At 53.2% G+C, this 18,741-nt stretch overlaps 1 protein-coding gene across 13 annotated transcripts; it reads right to left on the bottom strand.

Annotated features, from left to right (window-relative positions):
- Positions 1–12,387: 12,387 nt before the first annotated feature.
- LOC146763316 (uncharacterized) lies at positions 12,388–18,226 on the bottom strand. Of its 13 annotated transcripts, XM_085570417.1 has the most exons (4): positions 15,806–18,226; positions 14,781–14,858; positions 14,448–14,493; positions 12,388–13,604 (listed from the first exon to the last, which is right to left on the bottom strand). In XM_085570417.1, the coding sequence occupies exons 1-4, from the start codon at positions 16,259–16,261 to the stop codon at positions 13,006–13,008; spliced, it is 1,179 nt and encodes a 392-aa protein (XP_085426543.1). In that variant the 5' UTR covers positions 16,262–18,226; the 3' UTR covers positions 12,388–13,005. The 13 variants fall into 13 exon arrangements, 1 of the variants encoding a protein (XP_085426543.1); XR_014952376.1 differs by having other exon boundaries at positions 12,388–14,625; positions 14,767–14,858; positions 15,806–15,896; XR_014952375.1 differs by having other exon boundaries at positions 12,388–14,493; positions 14,767–14,858; positions 15,806–15,895.
- Positions 18,227–18,741: the final 515 nt, after the last annotated feature.

Below are 18,741 nucleotides of genomic sequence, written 5' to 3'. Positions count from 1 at the left end.
CTGGTTTAAGGAATTGTTTTCTTACCCACACATCATTCATGGCTCTCTGAGGTCAGAAATCCCCAGCATTCCTGCTGCACTCAGATTTTTACACTGAGAGATGTGAGAGGCAAAGGATTCCCTGTGGCTGAGGGCAGGTGAGGGGCCGCATGGGCTTGTTCCCCCAGCACTGCTCTGTTCAGCCCCCTCTGCTTCCCTGAGCATCTCCCTGGGCCTGGACATCCCCTCCTGAGAGGTGCCTTGTCCCTGCCAGTGCTCACAGAGCCCATCCCACCCTGTGTGGCCTCGGCCCGGCCCTACAGAAACCTGCCTGTGTGCAGGGCCCTGGCTGGGGCAGGCTCTGTGTGCAGCTGGGCAAGGGCAGCTCAGGAGAGCCCTGCTGGGCCCTGCAGAGGTGATGCTGCTGCTGCCCAGGGCTGAGGAGTGGCTGAAGGCCCTTTGGGAGGCTCCCAGCAGAGACACTGACCAGCCAAAGTCACAGTTCTGGAGTCTCTGTACATGTTCAAACATTCCTTTGATGATCCTTTCAACTGAGAATGTTCTGTGGTTCTGGGATTACGATTCCTGTTCTGCTTCTCTTATCCCTCTGGTGTCTATAATCAAAAGAGATAAAAAGAATCCTTGCAACAGTGTTAGACCAGTAAAAACCAGACCTTTATTGGAAGATTCCAGGTAGCCCAGGGGCACATCCAGCCCCTGATTTCAACAATTCATTGAGGTTAATTAATTAGGATATCTAACAGGAACATTCAATAGGAGATTCAGTTGCCCCAGTTACATAACCCTGGCTCAATCCATTGGAGTAGGTCTAAAGGCTTCTTTGCCTTCACTTTTTGTTGTGACTGCTCACATTCTGGTCAAAACCTAAAATGCTCTTCTTGTAGGCCTTCTTCCTCATAATAAGACTATACAGTATTTGAGGAATATATTTAGACAGTCAACTTATTCTAGTAAAATCCAAGAGATAGGTAGAAAACATACTAGAGACAGCTAAGGATAACAGTTACATAAGTACAAATTGGTAGTTTAATAGAGCTAATTAAGAGTTTAATAGAGTTATGTAAGGATTATAGATTTATAACTTTATCACACCAATTTACAGACCTACGGATATATGAAAAATGTATACAAAGCAAAATACTTTCTGTCATCACCCCAACTTTCCCATCCTTCTCCAAGCCGGAAATTGAAAACACTCTCAGGAAAACTCTGATCTTTACAGCAATCCCAGGCTTACCTTCTTTGGGAAGTGTCCTCCGGAGCTGTACCCAGGCTGGTCTGGAGCTGGGAGCAGCCCTGCCCCAGCCAGCCCCTCTCAGCAGCAGCACCTGCCCTGCTCAGGGTGGTTCCTTCCCCCCACAGCTCCTGGCCAGCGCTGGGAGCAGCTCCAGGGCTGGCTGAGAGCTGTCCCTGGCAGGCAGCAGAGTCCCTGGCCCAGCACAGCGCCCTGGGCTGCAGGACCCTGCTCTGCAGGACAGCCCTGGGCACCCCTGGCTGCTCTGCACAGGATATGAGCAGAGAATGCACTCACAGGGTCTGTGGGCATTGGGATGTTCCAGCTTTAGGAAATGGCTCCAGGAGCTGCAGCTGCATTGTCCTACAGCCAGAGGTTCCTGTGCCAAGGGCTGGCAGTGATTCTGCCCCAGGCTCTTCTCAGCCCCTTCCCAGCCCTGACTGATTGAAGCTCTCTGTGCCTCTGTGCTTTGCCCGGGCTGGCTGCAGGCAGTGCCCCAGCCCTGCTAGGCTGGGAGAAGAGCTGCTCAGCAAGAGAAATGTGCTTTTGAAGCTCTGCTTGCTTACCAGGATCACCCTCTGTGGCAGGAGCCTGGCCCAGGTCAGCAGCACAGACACAGCACAAGGACTTTAATGACCCTCTGGGGCTTTGTGCTCAGGCCCTGAACATCAGGCCCTGAGAGGGAGCTGCAGAAATCTTTCCAGAACTCCAAGTCAGAATCCAACTCCAAAGTTTCTATGATTTTTAATGGGTCCCAATGAGGGACACAACTGAGAAAGTGTCCCCAGGCCCCAGACAGAGCAGAGAACTGGAGGCACTGATGCCAGGTGGGGACAAAGAGAAGCCAAGTCTTGGTGCCCTGGGGCACAGCAGAGTCTGTGCCACCAAGGGCTGTCAGGAGACACCTTGTCCTGAGGCCCTGGGGCCTCCTGGCACAGCCCCAGCCAGGCTGGGCACTGTCACCCCCTGGTCCTGCCGTCAGCATCCCCCCCTGGCCCACATCCCAGTGGCCTCAAGGATCTGCTGGAAGGAGTCCCTGGGGAGCCTTGGTCAGGAATGGCCCTGGGGGCTCCTTCATGCTCCCAGGGACTGCAGGTTTTTCAAAGGACTTTGGCTTTTGCTTTGGCCTTGCAGTTTCTGCAAGATTTCTGAAATCATGGCCTCCAATATTCTGCTGTAATTAGTCCCTGGAGAGGCTTTGTCAGTAACAACACTCAGTGGGGCCCATTAATGCTTCAAGGTACTTCAGTTCTTTTAAGGTACTTGGTGTTGCCCTTTTGCTACAGACTCTGTGAGAGGTTTTTGCAATCATGGCCCCAATTATCTGCTTTAATGAGTCCCTTGAGAGCTTTGTACTTACACTCAGTGGGGCTCATGAATACTTTGAGATTCTTAACTTTTGCAAGGTACTTTGAGTTTTCCTTTCCACATTGAGAGTTCTTTGTGCCATTTTCAGTCTCTGAGAGGTTTTTGTGCCATCCTGGCCTCCAGTTCTCTCCTCCAAGGACTCCATGAAGAGCCTGTGGTATAGATGCACCTTTGTGGGTCCCATTAAGGCTTTAGACTCCAACCACTTTGGGGTTTTCCTCTGACTTTGACTCTGGGAAAGGTTTGTGCAATCTCCTCTCAGGCCCTGAGGTTCCAGGGCTCAGCTCCAAATGCACCACAGGGCTCATTAGGATCAAGCAAGTCCTGACAAACCATGGCTCTGCCTCAATTTCTCTCTGCTCTCGTGCAGTTTATCAGGAAGTTTTTGTAGGGGTTTTGGTTCACCATTTTGAGATTTCTCAGCCAATGCTTCAATTAGTGTGGTGGATTCAGTGTTGGCTAATTACCAGTGCACTCACTAGAATATACTTACTCATTTCCTGCTGTGAGATAGGATTAGGAGAAAGGTAAAGTAGGCTCAAAATTTTAAAAGGGTATAAATAAAATTGTATTGACAATAACTAAAGAAAGAGTAATAAGAAATAGAAAAAAACTTTCAGAACACTTCCTCTCTCCATACAACCTGACAATGTAAAGAGACAAAACCTAAAATTTTCAGTCAGTTTACCACCTCTAAAATAGTCTTTCTTCACTTCACTTAGAGAGAATTTCTTCTTGTTAATGTTATGAAGACTTCTCTACAAGAACACAGTTTTCTCATGGCTTTTCATTTCCATGAATTGCAGCTGCCTGGAGAAATCTGCAATCGTGAACTTCCTCCCATCTTTTCCCACCTTTTCCCACAGATGTGCTTATGGGCCAGGCCAAGTTATGGGGTATTAGTTTTGAGATGAGCTGTTTAAGAGCAACAGGTCTCTTCAGCTCTTTCTGAAATCATCTTTATTTCTGAGAACAGAGGTCTCCATGAGGGCACAGGGTCTTCTCCTTTTCTCTGTTCAAACTTCTCATGGGATCACAGCTATGTCAACATTTGCTTAATTTAGCATGGAGGCCTTTGCTGAAACAAGTCATCTCCCCATACTTTTCAATGCATTATAGGCAAAAAGAGAGTCTAATGTATCAATGACATCCTTCTCCACAGCTTTTCCAGAGGATTCCAGCTCCAAGATCAAGGCATCTCCTCATCCCTCCCATCTGGGACTCAACTTCCCCTTCCCTGCCCTCAGTGTGTTCATGCTGCTCCTCTGTGTGCCTGCCCTGTGTCCTTTTCTCTCACGGGAGGGAGGATGGCAGCACTGGCAGAGTCAATATCTCCCGGGGCTGCAGATGGTTCCGTGAGCCCGGCCGGGCTTGGTGCTTGCGGCCGGAGCTGTTTTCCCATGGAGGTTTCTGCAGCGGCTGCGCTGGGGCTGTGTCAGGCTGGGCCGCGCTGGGGCAGGGCCAGGATCTCAGCAGCCAGGCCAGAGCCCAGCAGCAGCACGGCCGGGGCCGATGGCTTCTCCTGCCCTGCCCGCTGGCTGCGGGCGAAGCCCAAGGGCGGCAGAGCCTTGGCCGAGCTGGCCCGGCCCGGGGCTGCTCCTGGGGCCTGGCGGATCCTGGCCGGGCTCGGGCTGGCGGCGGGGCAGGGCTCGGCAGGGCCAGATGTCAGCACCCGCAGCCACGGCCCGGCCTCGGCCCCGCGGCCTCCCCTGCCCTGCCCGGCAGCCGATGGCGCCTGGCGGCTCCCTGGGAAGGGGCCCGGCCCCACGGCAGGAGCCGCCCGGCCCCACAGCCGAGAAGGGGCTGGGCCGGCCTCGGCACCTCTGTGGGGCCAGAAGGGAGAGAGACCCAGCCAGGCTTTCTCATCTCTAACTTGTGTCTGCACAGAGGCGTCTGCAGCTTCCTTAGTGCTTTAGCAGATTGTCGCTCTCAAAGCTAATTACTGATTGGTTTTTGTCAGACACAGAGGAAACTGCTAGCAGCTTCTCTCAGGACTTCACTTCTGTGATGCAAAACCACCACAGCAGCACAGAGCACAGAGCTCCTTTTTCCATATGTAGTGGTCATGTGCCCGAGGCCTCCAAAGGCCTCCTTGGAAGATCTCTGGGCCCTCTCCAAGGTGTTTTCAAATGAAAACATTCAGCTTATAGTCTAACAAAATCACCAGAGGACAGAGCCAGCCTGACCTGTCTGTTGTTGCAGAGGATAGATAGATATGATTGTTATCTTAGCTAGCTGAATGTCACTTCTACCCTTGGATGAATCATGGAGTGAAATGGACTGTTCCATCCCACCCCGCAAAAGATTGTGGCTCATCCCACACCCCTGTACCTGCCCCTGAAGCATCGGAGTCTGTAACCCCATTGGCCCATGCCTTGTCCCAGCCCACCTAGGAGCCCCTGAAAAGGGGGCTCCGAGCGGCCATGCGGCCTCTTGGATTTCCTCCCTCTCTTGGCTTTCCTCCCTCCTCCTCTCTTGGACTTCCTCCCCCTCTGGGGCTTCCCCTCTCCTAAACCCTCCGTTTCTCTCTCCCCTCCCCCGTCCTCCTAAGCCCACCCACGTGCTACACCTGAGAGCACGAGGCTTGGGCATTCCTGAATTCTCCAATAAACCTCTCCCCCCAAGAGCAAGCTTCAGAGATCTCTGCCTCCCTACACCCCCACCGTCCAGGAGCATAATCTTCCCACAGTCTGTCCTGTCTGCTTTTGTCTGGGAGCAATCCTTGGATATACGGAATTTGGGAGGCCGAATTCTAATTTGGGCCATTGTGCCTAGACATGAAGGCCACTTTCTTTTCTACAGGAAGGAAGGAACAGAGCCCTTGTGTTTCCCTGGGTGGATGAGAGGTGGCCACCAGAGGACAAGGGCAGCCACAGCTGTCAGGTTTTTTTCTGCAAGATATCCTTGCATATAGGAAATTTTTTAGGGAGAGTGTAAGTTTTGGCAATGGGCATCTGAAATGAGGGACAGTTCTTTTCCATAGCAAGGAAAGCCCCAGTACTCCCAGAGCTGATGAGAGGCAGCCCTTGGCATTCCAACATCAGACAGACCTGTCAGGTGGCCCCTGGGAGGCCAAGCTAGACAGGGCTTGGTTCCATGGGGCCCTACATTGTCCCAATGGTCCCTTGCTTCCAGGAGGCCCTGAGGTGTCAAAATGCCCCCTTGGTGACACGAGGCCCTGAAGGGTCCCAATGGTCCCATGGTTCCATCAGGCCCCACAGAGTCATAATGGTCTCTGGCTCCATGAAGCCCCGTGGTGTCACCATGGCCCCTTGGTTCCATGGGCTCCAGTGGTGCCACAATGATCCCCTTGGATCCATGAGGTGCCCACAGTGTCACAGTGATCTCCACGGGAAGGAAAGGACCAAGCCCCAGTGTGGCAGGGGCAGCCACCAGAGGCCAAGGCCAGTGTCGTGGTTTGACAAGGAAAGAGAATTTTTTCCGGAAGGAAGAGGTCAATTTAGATATTGACCAATTGAAAGTAGACACGCCTCTGAGAACACAGAGGGGTTGAAAGCAGAATTCCCAGGGGAACTCGCTCTTTTTGGTTCTGGTCAGCGTGCAGTGCAAACCTCCCCTGCCCAGCCACAAGCTGGGTGGGGGAGGGGAAGCCCCATGGCCTGAAAGGTAAGCCCCAAAGGTGGTGGAAGGACTGGAACCGGGCTGGCCCCTGCAGATGGAAGGGTGGAAGAAATCTGGGATGTCTCCATTCCCCCCCCCCCCCCGGTTTCTCTCCCGAGGGGGAGAGAGAAAGAGACAGCGGCGGTCCTGTCCTGTCAGCAATTCCACGGCGAGGAAGGAGGAGCGGGGGGAGCGGCAAGGTGCCCAGTTGTGTGGGAGTTGCTGGATGTCCGGGCATCGAGCCATCCCTGGGAGTTCGGACTTTTAACCCTTTCTTGAGAAATGAAAGCTTTGTGAATTTTCCTTTCCCCTCCTTGGTTTGAAAGAGAGGAAGAGGGACACCTTGGACCCTGGGATGTTGGAAGGAGGAATTCTAGAGGGGAGGAGGACAAGGAGTGGCTTTTGGCTGGACTTTTCTGTGTTAGCCACAACCTGAACCAATCTTCTCCTTCAAGAGGGACTGTGTTTTGGGAGGATGCCAGTGAGTCAAGAGACCTGCTTCAGCTGGGAAAAAGACAAAATTGGAGTGAACCGAGAAAAGGTTAGGGGGTTTGTGGTGGCACCCCCCTGCCCTGGAAAGGAAAGAGAAGAGAAGAGAAGAAGATCTCTGTTTTTGAGCCCTCAGCCCCAGGGGAAAATGGGGGGGACTGTGGTCCCAAACAATAAAAAAACTGAACTGTTGTTTTCTCCCCTCTTGGCAGAGCATCCTTGAAAGGAAAAATCCTAAAAGCAGTCTGTCCATCCATGCATTTAGTGGTGAGAGCACTGTGCATGGAAAGGAGAAGGGTCACCATGGCAAACTTTTTCTCCGGGCGGTGCCATGTGTGACATGGAAACACAGGATGTGGAGCTGTGTTTCTTGGAGGGGGTCTGTGGCACAGGAGAGACTCTGTTCCCTCGATGGACTGAGTATCGGTTGTTTGGAGGGTGGAAACCTGATTGGGGTCCAGATTGTGTCTCACTGTGGTTTGTTGGAGTTGGGTGGTGGGGGGAGGAATGTTTTGCAAGGTTTTCATTTGATCTTTGTGTGGTTTTTTTTTTTTTCCCTTCTTTAGTTTTCTCTTTTCTTTAGTAGTAGTAGTTTAATAAAGTTTTTTTTCCTGTTATTAAGCTTGGGCCTGCTTTGCTCTATTCTAGATTCCACTTCACAGCATTCAAGGGAGGGATCACATTTTCATGGGGGCACTGGCATTGTGCCAGTGTCAAACCATGACAGCCAGCCAGACTTGATGGTACTGGCAGATTTTGTCTGGGAGCAACCCTTGGATATAGGGGACTTTAGAAGTGGAATCCCAATTTCAGAAATGGACATCCAGAGTAGAATGATGGGGTTTTTTCCAAAGGTAGGAAAGCACAGAACAGCGGTGTTTCAAGAGCAGATGAAAGGCTCCCACCAGAGGTCTAGGCCAGCCAGACCCCTTTGTCCTGGTAGCTTTTGTCTGAAAGCAACCCTTGGATATAGGGACTCTGGGAGGTGGAACCGCAATTTTGGCCATTTCTGCATAGACAAGAAGGACGGTTCTTTTCCACAGGAAGGAAAGCACAGAGCCCAAGTGATTCAAAGGCAGAAGAAGAAAGAGGTGGCTCCTGTGAGGCTCAGCCAAACAGACCTGTTCTTCCTGGCAGCTTTTGTCATGGAGGAATTCTTGGATACACAGAATTTGGGAGGAGGAATCTTAATTTTGACCACAGACACCTTGAGAAGAAGGGCAATTTTGTTAATAAGAAGGAAAGCACCAAGACCCAGTGTTTCAAATGCAGATGTGAGGCAGCTCACAAGAGGCCAAGGGCAGCCAGACCTGTCTCTCCTGGCAGATTTCATCTGGAAACAATCCTTGGATGTACAGGGTTTTGGAGGAGGAATCCAAATTTTGGCCATAGGGCCCTGCAGGAGAAGGAGAGTTCTCTCCCATAGGAAGGAAAGCCCAGAGCCCTAGGGCTTCAGGGGCAGATGAGAAGCAGCCCTCGATATGCCAAAGTCAGCCGGACCTGTCAAGTGTTCTCCAGGAGGCCCAGCCAGCCAGACCTGTTCCATGTTCCCTTGGTTTCATGGGACCCCACAGTGTCACAATGGTCTCCTCAGTTCCATGAGGTCCTGGAGGGTCACAATGTTCCCCGTGCTTCTGCAGTGTCACAATGGCCCCGTGCTTCCATGAGGCCTTTCAATGTCACAATGGCTTCGTGGTTCCACAGAGCCCTGATGTGTCACAATGGCCCCTCGGCTCCGTGTGCCCTCGCTGTGTCACAACAGCTCCTCTGTGACACTGCGGCTGCACAAGGTCACCATGGACCCTTGGTTCCTTGGGGCCCCCAAGTTGACAATGGTCTCCTTGATTCCATGAGGCAGCACAGTGTCACCATGGCCCCTTGGTTCCATGAAGTTCTGTAGAGCCACTGTAGCAGTCAGAGGCCCTGTAAGGCCTCCCTGGCGGTCACTCACCTAAGATAAGAAATGCCTAAGTCACGGTGATTGGACCAAAGAAGCCCCTCTTCTGCATTTGTACCCTTGTTATCTCTCTGTAAAGCTATCAGTCGTATTCTCTCAACCCTGGCTATTGGACAATCTCCAACACCCCAGTACCTTATATAAATCCCAATTTCTGTCCAGTTTGGCAGAAGAACTGTCACTGCATCCCTTCAGAGGAGCTGAAATTAAAGGACACTGCTGTGGAACCGCATACAGCCTTTCTTTCTCTCTATCCCTGTGTGTCTGCCAGAGGCACTTGCAAGCACACAGTGAAATCACTAAGAGCTGAACTCACAGAGCTGAAAGCACTCCAGAGGTGCTCGCTGAGTTGCCTGTGGCTGGGAGCCTGCCTGAGGGACCTGGACAGACTGTGCCTATCAGCCCAGTGCTACCCAGACACCCATGGCAGCGGCAGCTGGGGTTGGACGGACCCCTGGGAGCCCAGGCTGCATTACGTGGCCACCCTAACTCAGTACTGGCATCCTGGCACCCCTGAGAGCAGCATTCCTCTTGAATTGTCACTGCTTCGGCCAGCTATGACCACTTGAAGGTAACTCCTCCGTTATAGAAGTCCGATGAACCTGCACATCGCCATCTGGGACGAAGTCCTCAGGAGTTGGACGGCAGACCACCCACCCAGCAGTCCTTTTGAGCCACATTTGGCTGAAGAAGTGTGAGTTTTAAACAGCCTTTTGGCGTGCTTTTATCTTGGGTCCATTTTTGCTTTTTTTTCCTTTTTTTCTTTTTTTTTTTCTTTTTTTTTTCCTGCTGGAGGGGCTAAGGGAATGATACTGCAATGGGATGAAAATTTAGCAGATTGAAACGATCCCAGGATGAGAGAGACTTATATTTACAAATCCTAGAAATCCTATCTGCTAACAGCTTTTCTTTCTCTAGAGGAAATGTTTCAAAAACCAACTTAAAAAAATTTATAGAATATATTATTTCCAGTTTCCAGATATTAACACACACTACCGGCTTAGATTCTTTTTGGGACACAGTAGGGCCAAGAATATACACTTTCCAAACTAATGAAAACTCTTCTTTAACTGAGTTTCTACCTCTATTTCACTCAATTACTAAACAGTGGAAAAGACAACTTCTCTGCAGCTTCCCCCTGCTGAGGAAATTCCACCCTTCTCTTTCTCAACAGACACTGTCCCTTCAAATGCTAATTTGCCAGATAACATTCCTCTCTCAGTCCCCGGGACAGGGAACACGGAAATTGTCCCACCCCACCCACCCGCGGGGTCCGTGGAGCCCACCCATCCCCCGTCTCCCCCTCGGCCGCGGCAGGCGCGGATTCCGCTCCCCGGTCCCGCAACACGCGGCGCGCTGCGCGCCCCGTGCCCCGCTCAGTGCTCGGCTGTAACTGCGTCGGTTTCCATCGGGAACGCCCTGCCTCACTCCAAAACCTCCGCGCAGCCACCGTGACTGCCCCAGCCCTGCAGCCGTGCCTCTCGGCCCTGCTGCGGCTCTCCCCAGCCCGCTCCCATCCCTGCCTGCCTGCCCGCCGCAGCCCCGCCGGGATGGCAGCAGCTTCCCCAGCCCCACCGCCTCCTCTGCCCCGCTCCTCCCGTGCCCTCATCCCCAAGCGCTGCACCCACCCACCCACCCTCAGCGCCCCCCGAACGGCACCTCCGAGACCCCCACGGGGGCACCCCGCTTCCCCACGCACCTCAGCCCTTCGCAGGCTGTGCCACAGCGGCGCTGCCATCGCCGCTCCACTGCTGCCTCCCTCTAGCCAAGCCCAGCCAGCTGCCCCCTCGCACTCTGTCCAGCCCCCACACCCCTGCAAGCTCCCGCTCCAACACGCCCAAAAAAGCGTAGTGCACCTCCTGCTCACTCTCACTCCTCTTCTGAGCACAGTGAGTCCGATTCTGACACAGAGGACATTGATCCATGGGCTCTAATCAAAATGGAAGTGACTCGGGCAGGGGATTGGGAACTAGCTCAGAGAATTTCTGCCTTCCCAGCAATTTATATAAAGGGGAAGAGAGGGGGGACCACTGGAACATGTGGGAACCTAACACAAATAAAGAACTGGTACAACTATGAAATATAGCCAAAGAACATGGGAGAAGTTCACATATTTTTAGAGATTTCCTGTAAGCTCTCTTTTCAGCACATGTTTTGGTACCTCACAATGCTAAAAACATTGCCCACTGCCTTCTTTCCCTGGCAGAATATATGCTATGGGAAAGGCATTGGAAAAGACAATTTAAAACTTTATCGGCCACTTATGTCAAGATGCAAATAGGCCAGATTTTATAGTCAAACAGCTGGCTGGAGAAGGGGATTTACAGAAACCCTCTGACCAAGCTAACACCTTACCTCAGGAGCACTACAAGACTTGGCTATTGCACCAAAACCTCCTTGCTCCTTACCCCAGGTGATTCTATTCCTGCCCAACACTTCTCTAATATTAAACAAGGAGTACATGAAAGCTTTATCAAGTTTGTAGACAGAATAAAAGATGCTCTGGAAAAACAGATAGAGAGCACAGAGGCAAGAAAAGAACTGTTGTGCAAACTTGCCTTATCAAATGCAAATGAACAATGTAGAACAATTCTGAGGCCCTACCCTTGGATACAGAACCCACCAGAGAGCAAATGGTGGAAAGTTGTACATGTCATTTGTCCACTGAAAACACAGTGGCCCAAGCTGTTGCTAAGGGCATTGCAGAAGGAGTTTCTGCTGCAGTGGCAGCAGTAACTTCCAAAGACCAGGCCTGCTGCTATCACTGTGGGGAATTTGGACATTTTATAAAGGACTGTCAAGACAGATCACTTACCCAAAATCCCCATAACACCTATGAGAGACCCCAGAACCAGCAGCGCTACCAGCAGTGTTCGAGAAACTCCCAGCAGAGTATGGCCAGGCCCTGCGCAAAGACAACAAATCAAAAGCCACCCAGATCCAGCCACGCAGCATCCCAGGAGATCCCAGGACACATGGAGAGGATCCAACCCATGGAGCGATACAGATGGGAACATGGCACCAGTTGGTAACTGCTTTGTCCATTGACTTTAATAATAAGAATGTTTATCATGTTCCCACAGGCAAGCATGGGCCAAAAGGTGGTTCTTTTGACATTTTAGTTATAGGGGACACTCTCCATGGCCCAGAGGAAATCTTTGTTGTTCCAGAAGTACAAACAGTGCACCCAGGACAAGAAATCTCGTTCCAGCTGTGCTGCACGGACTCACCATTTTTCCTTTCACGAGGAATTCTGATCGCACAAACCTTTCTACTCCCAAAGAATCACAGGGAACGGCTTCCTCTCAGCCCTACAGCAATGTGGGTACAAGTTGTGGGACCAAGTAAGCCTACCATCGAGTGTGGTCTATCCTACAGTAGTGCTTTCTCCGTTTCCTCTCTTAACAGAGAGGCTCCACTCAAAAGATACCATTGGTTGTATCTTCCCCAGGGACTAAAAGTCTCACCTACTATATGCCAGTGGTATGTTGCTCAGATCCTGTCCTCTGTTCGGAACCTATTTCCAGATGTAATCATTTACCATTATATGGATGATATCCTGGTCTGTGCATCAGAAAAAACTTAGATAAAGCAGTTAAAGGGACAGAAGCCCAAGACACCATCGCCAAGGTCCAAGAAGCCCTGTCTGCATGCCAAGCCCATTCCTTCAAGCCCAAGCTGCCTCTCCAGTCCGTCATTCTTGGAAAAGCACCCCAAATAAGTCTGAAAGTTTTATTTGCTATCAAATACATCCCAGCCACCCAGCCCCACACAATCCCCATCTCACTGTTCCAAACTGGGATCCCACTTCTCCCAATCTCCTCCCAAACCCATCTCACCCTGGCAGCTGTGGAATTGAGTGAATTTGGTGAGGGATTAAGTTCTTTTTTTGAGGTGGGAACAAACAATTCGAAGTGGGATTGTGCCTCTGTGGGTTAAAATTCAGTTGTTTTCAGTGGGACGTGAGTGATTTTCAGATGAAAGATCGATCCCTCTTGCCTTTTGGAGCACAGAGAGATTGAGAACAGAAAAAAATGCAGGTCGACACAAAAGGAGAAGCAGCCAGGTGTGTTCCCAACATGGATCACAGGGAATGTGGGTCACCAGGGCTGTGCCCGATATGGGTCCTCCAGTGGGGGGTGGAGTTTAGCTCTTCTTACACTTGGGGCACTTGCAGGGCTACCCTTACCGGTGCCTCTGTTGGTGTATCAGGTGAGAGCTCTGTGAGAATCTTTTCCCACACTGGGGACACTCATAGGGCCTCTCCCCAGTGTGGATCCTCTGGTGAACGATCAGGTTGGACCTCTGGATGAAGCTCTTCCCACACCCCCCACACTCATAGGGCCTCTCCCGTGTGAGTCCTCTGGTGCCTGACAAGGTGTGAGTTGTTCCTGAATCCCTTCCCATAGTCAGGGCAGCAGAAGGGTCTCTCTTCTGTGTGACTCGGATAGTGCACGAGGAGATGGGATCTCCTCGTAAACCCCTTCCCACACTTGGAACACTTGTAGGGCCGTTCCCCAGTGTGCATCCTCTGGTGCCTGATCAGGTTGGAGCTGTGGCTGAAGCCCTTCCCATACTCCCCACACTCGTAGGGCCTCTCCCCAGTGCGGATCCTCTGGTGCTTGATCTGCTCGGACCTCATCCTGAAGTTCTTCCCACACTCCAAGCACTTGTGGGGCTTCTCCCCATCATGGAGCTGCTCAGGGAACCCCAGCTTGGAGTTCTGGTTCGATCTCTGGGCACCTCCCTGGCCCAGGGTGCGTCTTTCCCCCTTAAATCCCCAAAATCTACATTTGCAGCCCGTCCTCATGCGGGATCTCTGGGACGTTTTCTCCCTGTCGGGTTCCTGCGCTGTGGAGCTGCTCAAAACGGCCTCTTCCACCAGGTTCTGCCATGGGGATTTGTCCTCCATGCTCTCCATCCTCAGCTCCTGCTCTGCGGGAGAAAGGACAAGGAGAGGCTCTTCCTCTTCCTTGCAGCTTCCCTGCGGCTGGGAATGGGAAATCCTGCTTTGGGGAAAACAAGGGATGAGCACATTGATTTTGAAGGTCCCTCTGCCCAAATCCATCTCTAGAAGTCCCTGGCCACCTGGGCTCCATAAAAACCTCCCAAACACCAAGATTCAGCCCTGAAAAAGCCTCCCAGGAGTTTCCCATCCCTGCTTGCTCCCCTTTGGTGTTCAGGGTTCCCCCCTGTCCCAGCTGCTGGGGTCACACTTGGATTGGGGGTCCCCCTTCTCCTCGCTGCCTGCCCTCCCCAGGCTGCTGGGAGTCCCAGCAATCCCAAAAGCTCCTCCCTCTTGGCTCTCCCCATTTAGGGTGCTGGGCTGCCACGAAACACTGATACAAGCAGGGGTCCTGATGTTTCATTTTACCCATCTCGGAGTGCAAAGGACACACTGCAGCGGGACTTTCAGTATCAGTCAAAGCCAATGCACCTTTTATTGATGCCCTCAGCAGATGCAATAGCAGGGTTAGGAGATAAATGATAGAGAGACAGAGAAAGAGGGCCAGGGGAAATAGCTACCAACAGAGAGACGAAATCCTTGTGATCCAGCCAACAGATCCGTCTTGTCACGTCAGGGAAAATCCCAAAATCTTTGGTTAACTCAGGGGTCTTTTAAAGTTGAGGGAGCAGGTACAGGACAGTGGAGAATAAGCTGAGAACAAGCACAGACAGTGCAGTTCCGAACTGGACAAACCAGTCTCGGCAGAGAGCAGGACCCATTGTTTCAGGTCTGGTTGCCATGAAAAACCAGTCTTGGTCCAGTGATCACACCTGAGGGAACACTTGGCAGACATCCCACTTCGGTCAGGCCAGCGCCCTGTGTAAGAATTTTAAGGGTCTCAGTCTCAGACCATGGGAGGGGGCCTCAATCTCCATCCTTGGCAGCGGTGGTGGTGAGGCAGATGAGGGATCTTCCGTGGGGGATCACCAAAGTTAAAGCGAGCGGCATCTGGCCGAGAGGTGGGGAAATCAGACCCTCATTAACCCTGTTGTGATGAGCGGGGATTGTGCAGTAGGTGTAAGTGTACAGAGCACGCCGCTCATTGCCAGGACCTGCCAGGAGCAGCACAGCATGGCACAGCAAACACACCTGCAAACAATCACCTGGTGAGAATCCACCTCAACCAGGCCAGAACTGCACTCAGGGTCTGCAGGGTCTGAGTCTCTGTCCTTGCCATGGTCCTAAAATCAACCAAGAGCATCAAAATCCACTCTAAATCCACATGGTTTGGCAAAAAATCAGCCAAATGGGGTTAAAAGTAACCAAAGGGGTCTCAAATACACCAAATGTTTTAAAACCCAAAAGAAATGTCATAAAATCACCCTTTAATCTCTCAAATACGCCTAAAATCCACCCTGAAACTATCTGGTTTGGCCTAAAATCACCCAAAGGTACCTAAAATCACCCAAATGTGCCTGAAACCAACACAAGAAGACCAAAAATCACCCTAAAAAGGCTTGGTTCAACCTAAAATTGCCCAAAGAAGCAAAAAAACTACTCAGAAGGGCCCAAAATCACCAAAAATAGGGACCTAAAATCACCCACACAGGATTAAGATTCACTCACATGGGCCTAAAACCATCCAAAGGGATCTGAAATCCACCCTAAACCCCACCAGATCCGGCCTAAAATCAGCCAAAGGGGCCAAAAATCCACCCTGAGAGCCCCCAGACCCCAATCGGGCCCAGCCCAGGATGTCCCTGAGACCACCCCCAGACCCTTCCCAAGAGCCCACCCAGGACCCTTACAGGACCCTCCAGACCCCTCCACAAACCCAACCCGGCCCTTCCCCAGATCCCCCCAGGACCCGTCCCCAAAACCTCCAATACCCCCAGGCCCTCCCAAGACCCCCCTCTAGACCCCTCTCAGGACCCATCCCCACCCCCAAGGTCCCCCCACAAGGCCCCAAGACCCCTCCCCAGACCCTTCCTGACACCTCCAGGATCCTTCAGGATCCTCCTCCCAAAACCCCACACAGGACCCCCAGACCCCTCCCAAAACCCAGCCCAGGAATCCTTCAAGCACCCCCAGCTCCTTCCAAAACTCCCTCGGATCCCTCCCCAAAGGCCCCGATGCCCCCAGCCCCTCCCCAGCTCCCCTAGCCCCCAGCCCCAGCCACTGTGCGGACCCCCCTCCCCAGCAGCGCCGCCCCAGCCGCTCCCGCAGCTCCGGCCTCTCCCAGCACCTCCCCCGCTCTGGCAGCGCCGCCCGCAGGGCCCGCCCGAGCCCGCTCCCGGCTCCCTCTGATTGGCTGCCGCGGCGCGGGGAGGCGGGCGCTGCTGAGGGGAGCCGCGCGCTGATTGGTTGTTTCGGCACGGGGCGCGCCGCTATTGGCTGGGGAGCCCTGAGCACGGCGGAGGCGGGAAACTGTGAGGGGAGCGGGGCTGAGGAGGAGCTGAGGCGGGGCCGGGAGAGCTGGGGGGGTTTGGGGCGAGTCTGGGGAGAAATTGGGGATTTTGGGGAGTTTGACGGGAAATAGGGGGTGTGCGGTGGGTTTGGGGGCAATGCGGGGGTCTGAGGGGGCTTTGGTGGGTCTGAGGGGGTTTAGGGAGCTTTGGGTGGAGTTTGAGAGGGTCTGGAGCATTCTCAGGTGGGTTTAGGGGGATCTGAGGAGAATTGGGAGGGTCCGAGGTGATTTTGGGGGTGTTGTGAGAGGAACTGGGAATTCTGAGGGAATCTGGGGGTTCTGAGGGTGGTGTGGGGGAATTTGGGGGAATCTGAGGGGATTTTATAGGGTTTGTGGGGGAATTGAGGGGTCTGAGGGGGATTTGTGGCAGCCTGATGGGATTTGGGGGGTCTTAGGTGGTTCTGGGGTCAATTTTGGGGTAAAGTGGGGCGGGTCTGAGGGTACCTGGGGGGTTTAGGTGGGTCTGGGTGGATTTGGGGCTCTGGGGGCACCTAAAGGGGTGCCAGGGGGTGAAGGGGTCGCAGCCCCAGACGCCCCCTGAAGCCCCCCTGTCCCCACAGAGGGGTCCCGGCCCTGGCGGTGCAGGACCCCCGGCCCCAGCCCAGCATCTCCATCAGCAGCTGAGCCAGGAGATCAAGGAGGACGGGGGGCTGGGGGGTCCTGGGGGCTCTGAGAGTGTCCCTGGGTGTCCCCAGGGGCTCAGGCTGTCCCCTGGGTGTCCCAGAGCTGGAGAAGTCCCTCTGCGCCGTTTCCTCGCGGTTTGGGCAGATTTTGGACATTTTGGTGCGGCGCAGTCTCGGCCTGCGGGGCCAGGCCTTCCTCACCTTCAGGGAGATGAGCAGCGCCACCAACGCCCTGCGCTCCCTGCAGGGCTTCCCCTCCTGCGGCAACCCCGTGGTGAGACAGAGACTGGGGGAGTTCTGACACTGGGGAAAGAACTGGAATGCTGGGGAAAAACCGCCAAACTCTGGCCTCAGATATCCCCAAAGTCCAACTTGGAATCCCTTCAAATTCACCCTGAACACCCCAAAGCTTCCCCTTCTATGACAAGCCCATGGTGAGACAGAAATGCTGCAGAAAAATCCCCAAATTTTGGGAAAAAAAATCCTGAAATTCTGGGAAAAAATCCTGATTTCATGGGGAACAAAAACTCCAAAATGCAGCCTCAAATATCCCAAAAATTCAACCAGGAACACTCCAATGGTTCCCCTTCTATGACAAGCCCATAGTGAGGGAGAAGTTGGAGGAGAAATCCTGGAATTTTGAGAGAAATCCTGAAATTCTGGAAAAAGCCCCCAAATCATTGGGAAAATGCCCAAATCCAGCCTCAAATATCCATAAAATGCGTGCTAGAACCCCCCAAAGCTTTCCCTTCTGGGACAAACCCATGGTGAGAGCATGGGGAAAATACCAAGCTTTTGAGAGCAATCCTGAAATTCTGGGAAAAAAGTGCCAGAGTCAATCTGAAACCCACCCAAAATCCTTCAATAAATACCCAAATCCAGCCAGGAACCCTCAGAATTCATCCTGAATCTTCCAAACCTTCCCCTTCTACCCCACAATGAGACCCAAATCCAGGCACCAGTCTACAGATTCTTGGAAAAACAGGAAATTCTGGGGAAAAGCCTGAAATCCGGGGAAGAACGGGAAATCCAGCCAGAAATCCACCCCCAATCCCCTGGAAATGACCCCAAATCCCTGTTGGAACCTCCCAAATTCCTCTAAATTCCCCCAAAATCCTGCTGAAATTCCCCAAATTCCTTCTAGGACTTGCCAAAATCCCTCACAAACGCCCCTGATTGCTCTTGGAACTGCCCCAAATCCTGTCTGGAACCTCCCCAAATCCCTCAGAACACCTGAAAATCCCTTGGAAAACCCCAAAATCCTTCTTGGATTCCCTCAGAATTCCTGCCAAAAACCCCTCAGCCCCAAATCCTCCCCAGATCCCCTCTGAATTCCCCTGAACCCCTCAGAAAGCCCCAAATCCCCTCTGGAACCTCTCCCAGATTCCCCCAAAATCCTCGGTAACAACCCCAAACCCCCCGAGCCGTCCCCAGCTCCCCCCGGAGTGATCCCAAATCCCCCCGGAACCAGCCCAGGTCCCCTCTGGAAGCTCCCCGAGTCCCTCGGGAAGCCGCAGATCCCCGGGAGCCGCCGGGCAGCGCCGGGAAAGCCCAAAGCCCCGCGGCAGTGCCGCATCCCGGCCGGAGCTGCCCCGGGAGCCCCGCGGGGCCGGGGCCGGGGCCGGGATGCGCCGTCCCAGCGGATCCAGCGCGCCCCGCCGGGCTCGGCCAGCGCGGCCCAGGGCAGGGAGCGCTGGTGGGGCGGGAGCGGGAGCGGAGCGCGAACGGGACCAGCGCAGAGCCAAGGGGGGAGAGGCCCCGGCCCCACAGAGAGCGGGGCCGGAGCGCGGGGCCGGGCGGGGATGGCTCGGGGATTGTTCCGGGCGATTCGGGCACTCGCAGCGATCTCTGCGGGATTCTTGGGGTGCTTCTGTGAGGTTTGGCTGGGATTTTGAGGGAAGTTTTCGTGGGGATTTTTTGGGTGGATTTCCTCGGACTTTGGGTGGGATGTGAAGGGAATTGGGGGCAATTTTTGGAGAATTTGAGAGGGTTTTGGTGGGATTTTGGTGCGGATTTTTTGAGTGGATTTGGGGT

The sequence above is a fragment of the Lonchura striata genome, chromosome 4A, assembly GCF_050655825.1.
Source record: "Lonchura striata isolate lonStrDom1 chromosome 4A, ASM5065582v1, whole genome shotgun sequence".
NCBI classification, from domain to species: Eukaryota; Metazoa; Chordata; class Aves; order Passeriformes; family Estrildidae; genus Lonchura; species Lonchura striata.
The sequence above is the reverse complement of the archived record's forward strand: the minus strand, read 5'-3'. Positions and strand labels throughout refer to the sequence as shown.

What these genes read in the sequence shown, in the direction of transcription:
- LOC146763316 (XM_085570417.1), bottom strand. Translation starts at nt 16,261, where the DNA reads ATGCTCCAGACCCTCTCAAACTCCACCCAAAGCTCCCTAAACCCCCTC. An exon ending in TTGAGGTGGATTCTCACCAG is followed by an intron (nt 14,494 to 14,780) that starts GTGATTGTTTGC and finishes ATTCTTACACAG; the next exon opens with GGCGCTGGCCTGACCGAAGT. An exon ending in TCTGCCAAGTGTTCCCTCAG is followed by an intron (nt 13,605 to 14,447) that starts GTGTGATCACTG and finishes TTTCTCCCGCAG; the next exon opens with AGCAGGAGCTGAGGATGGAG.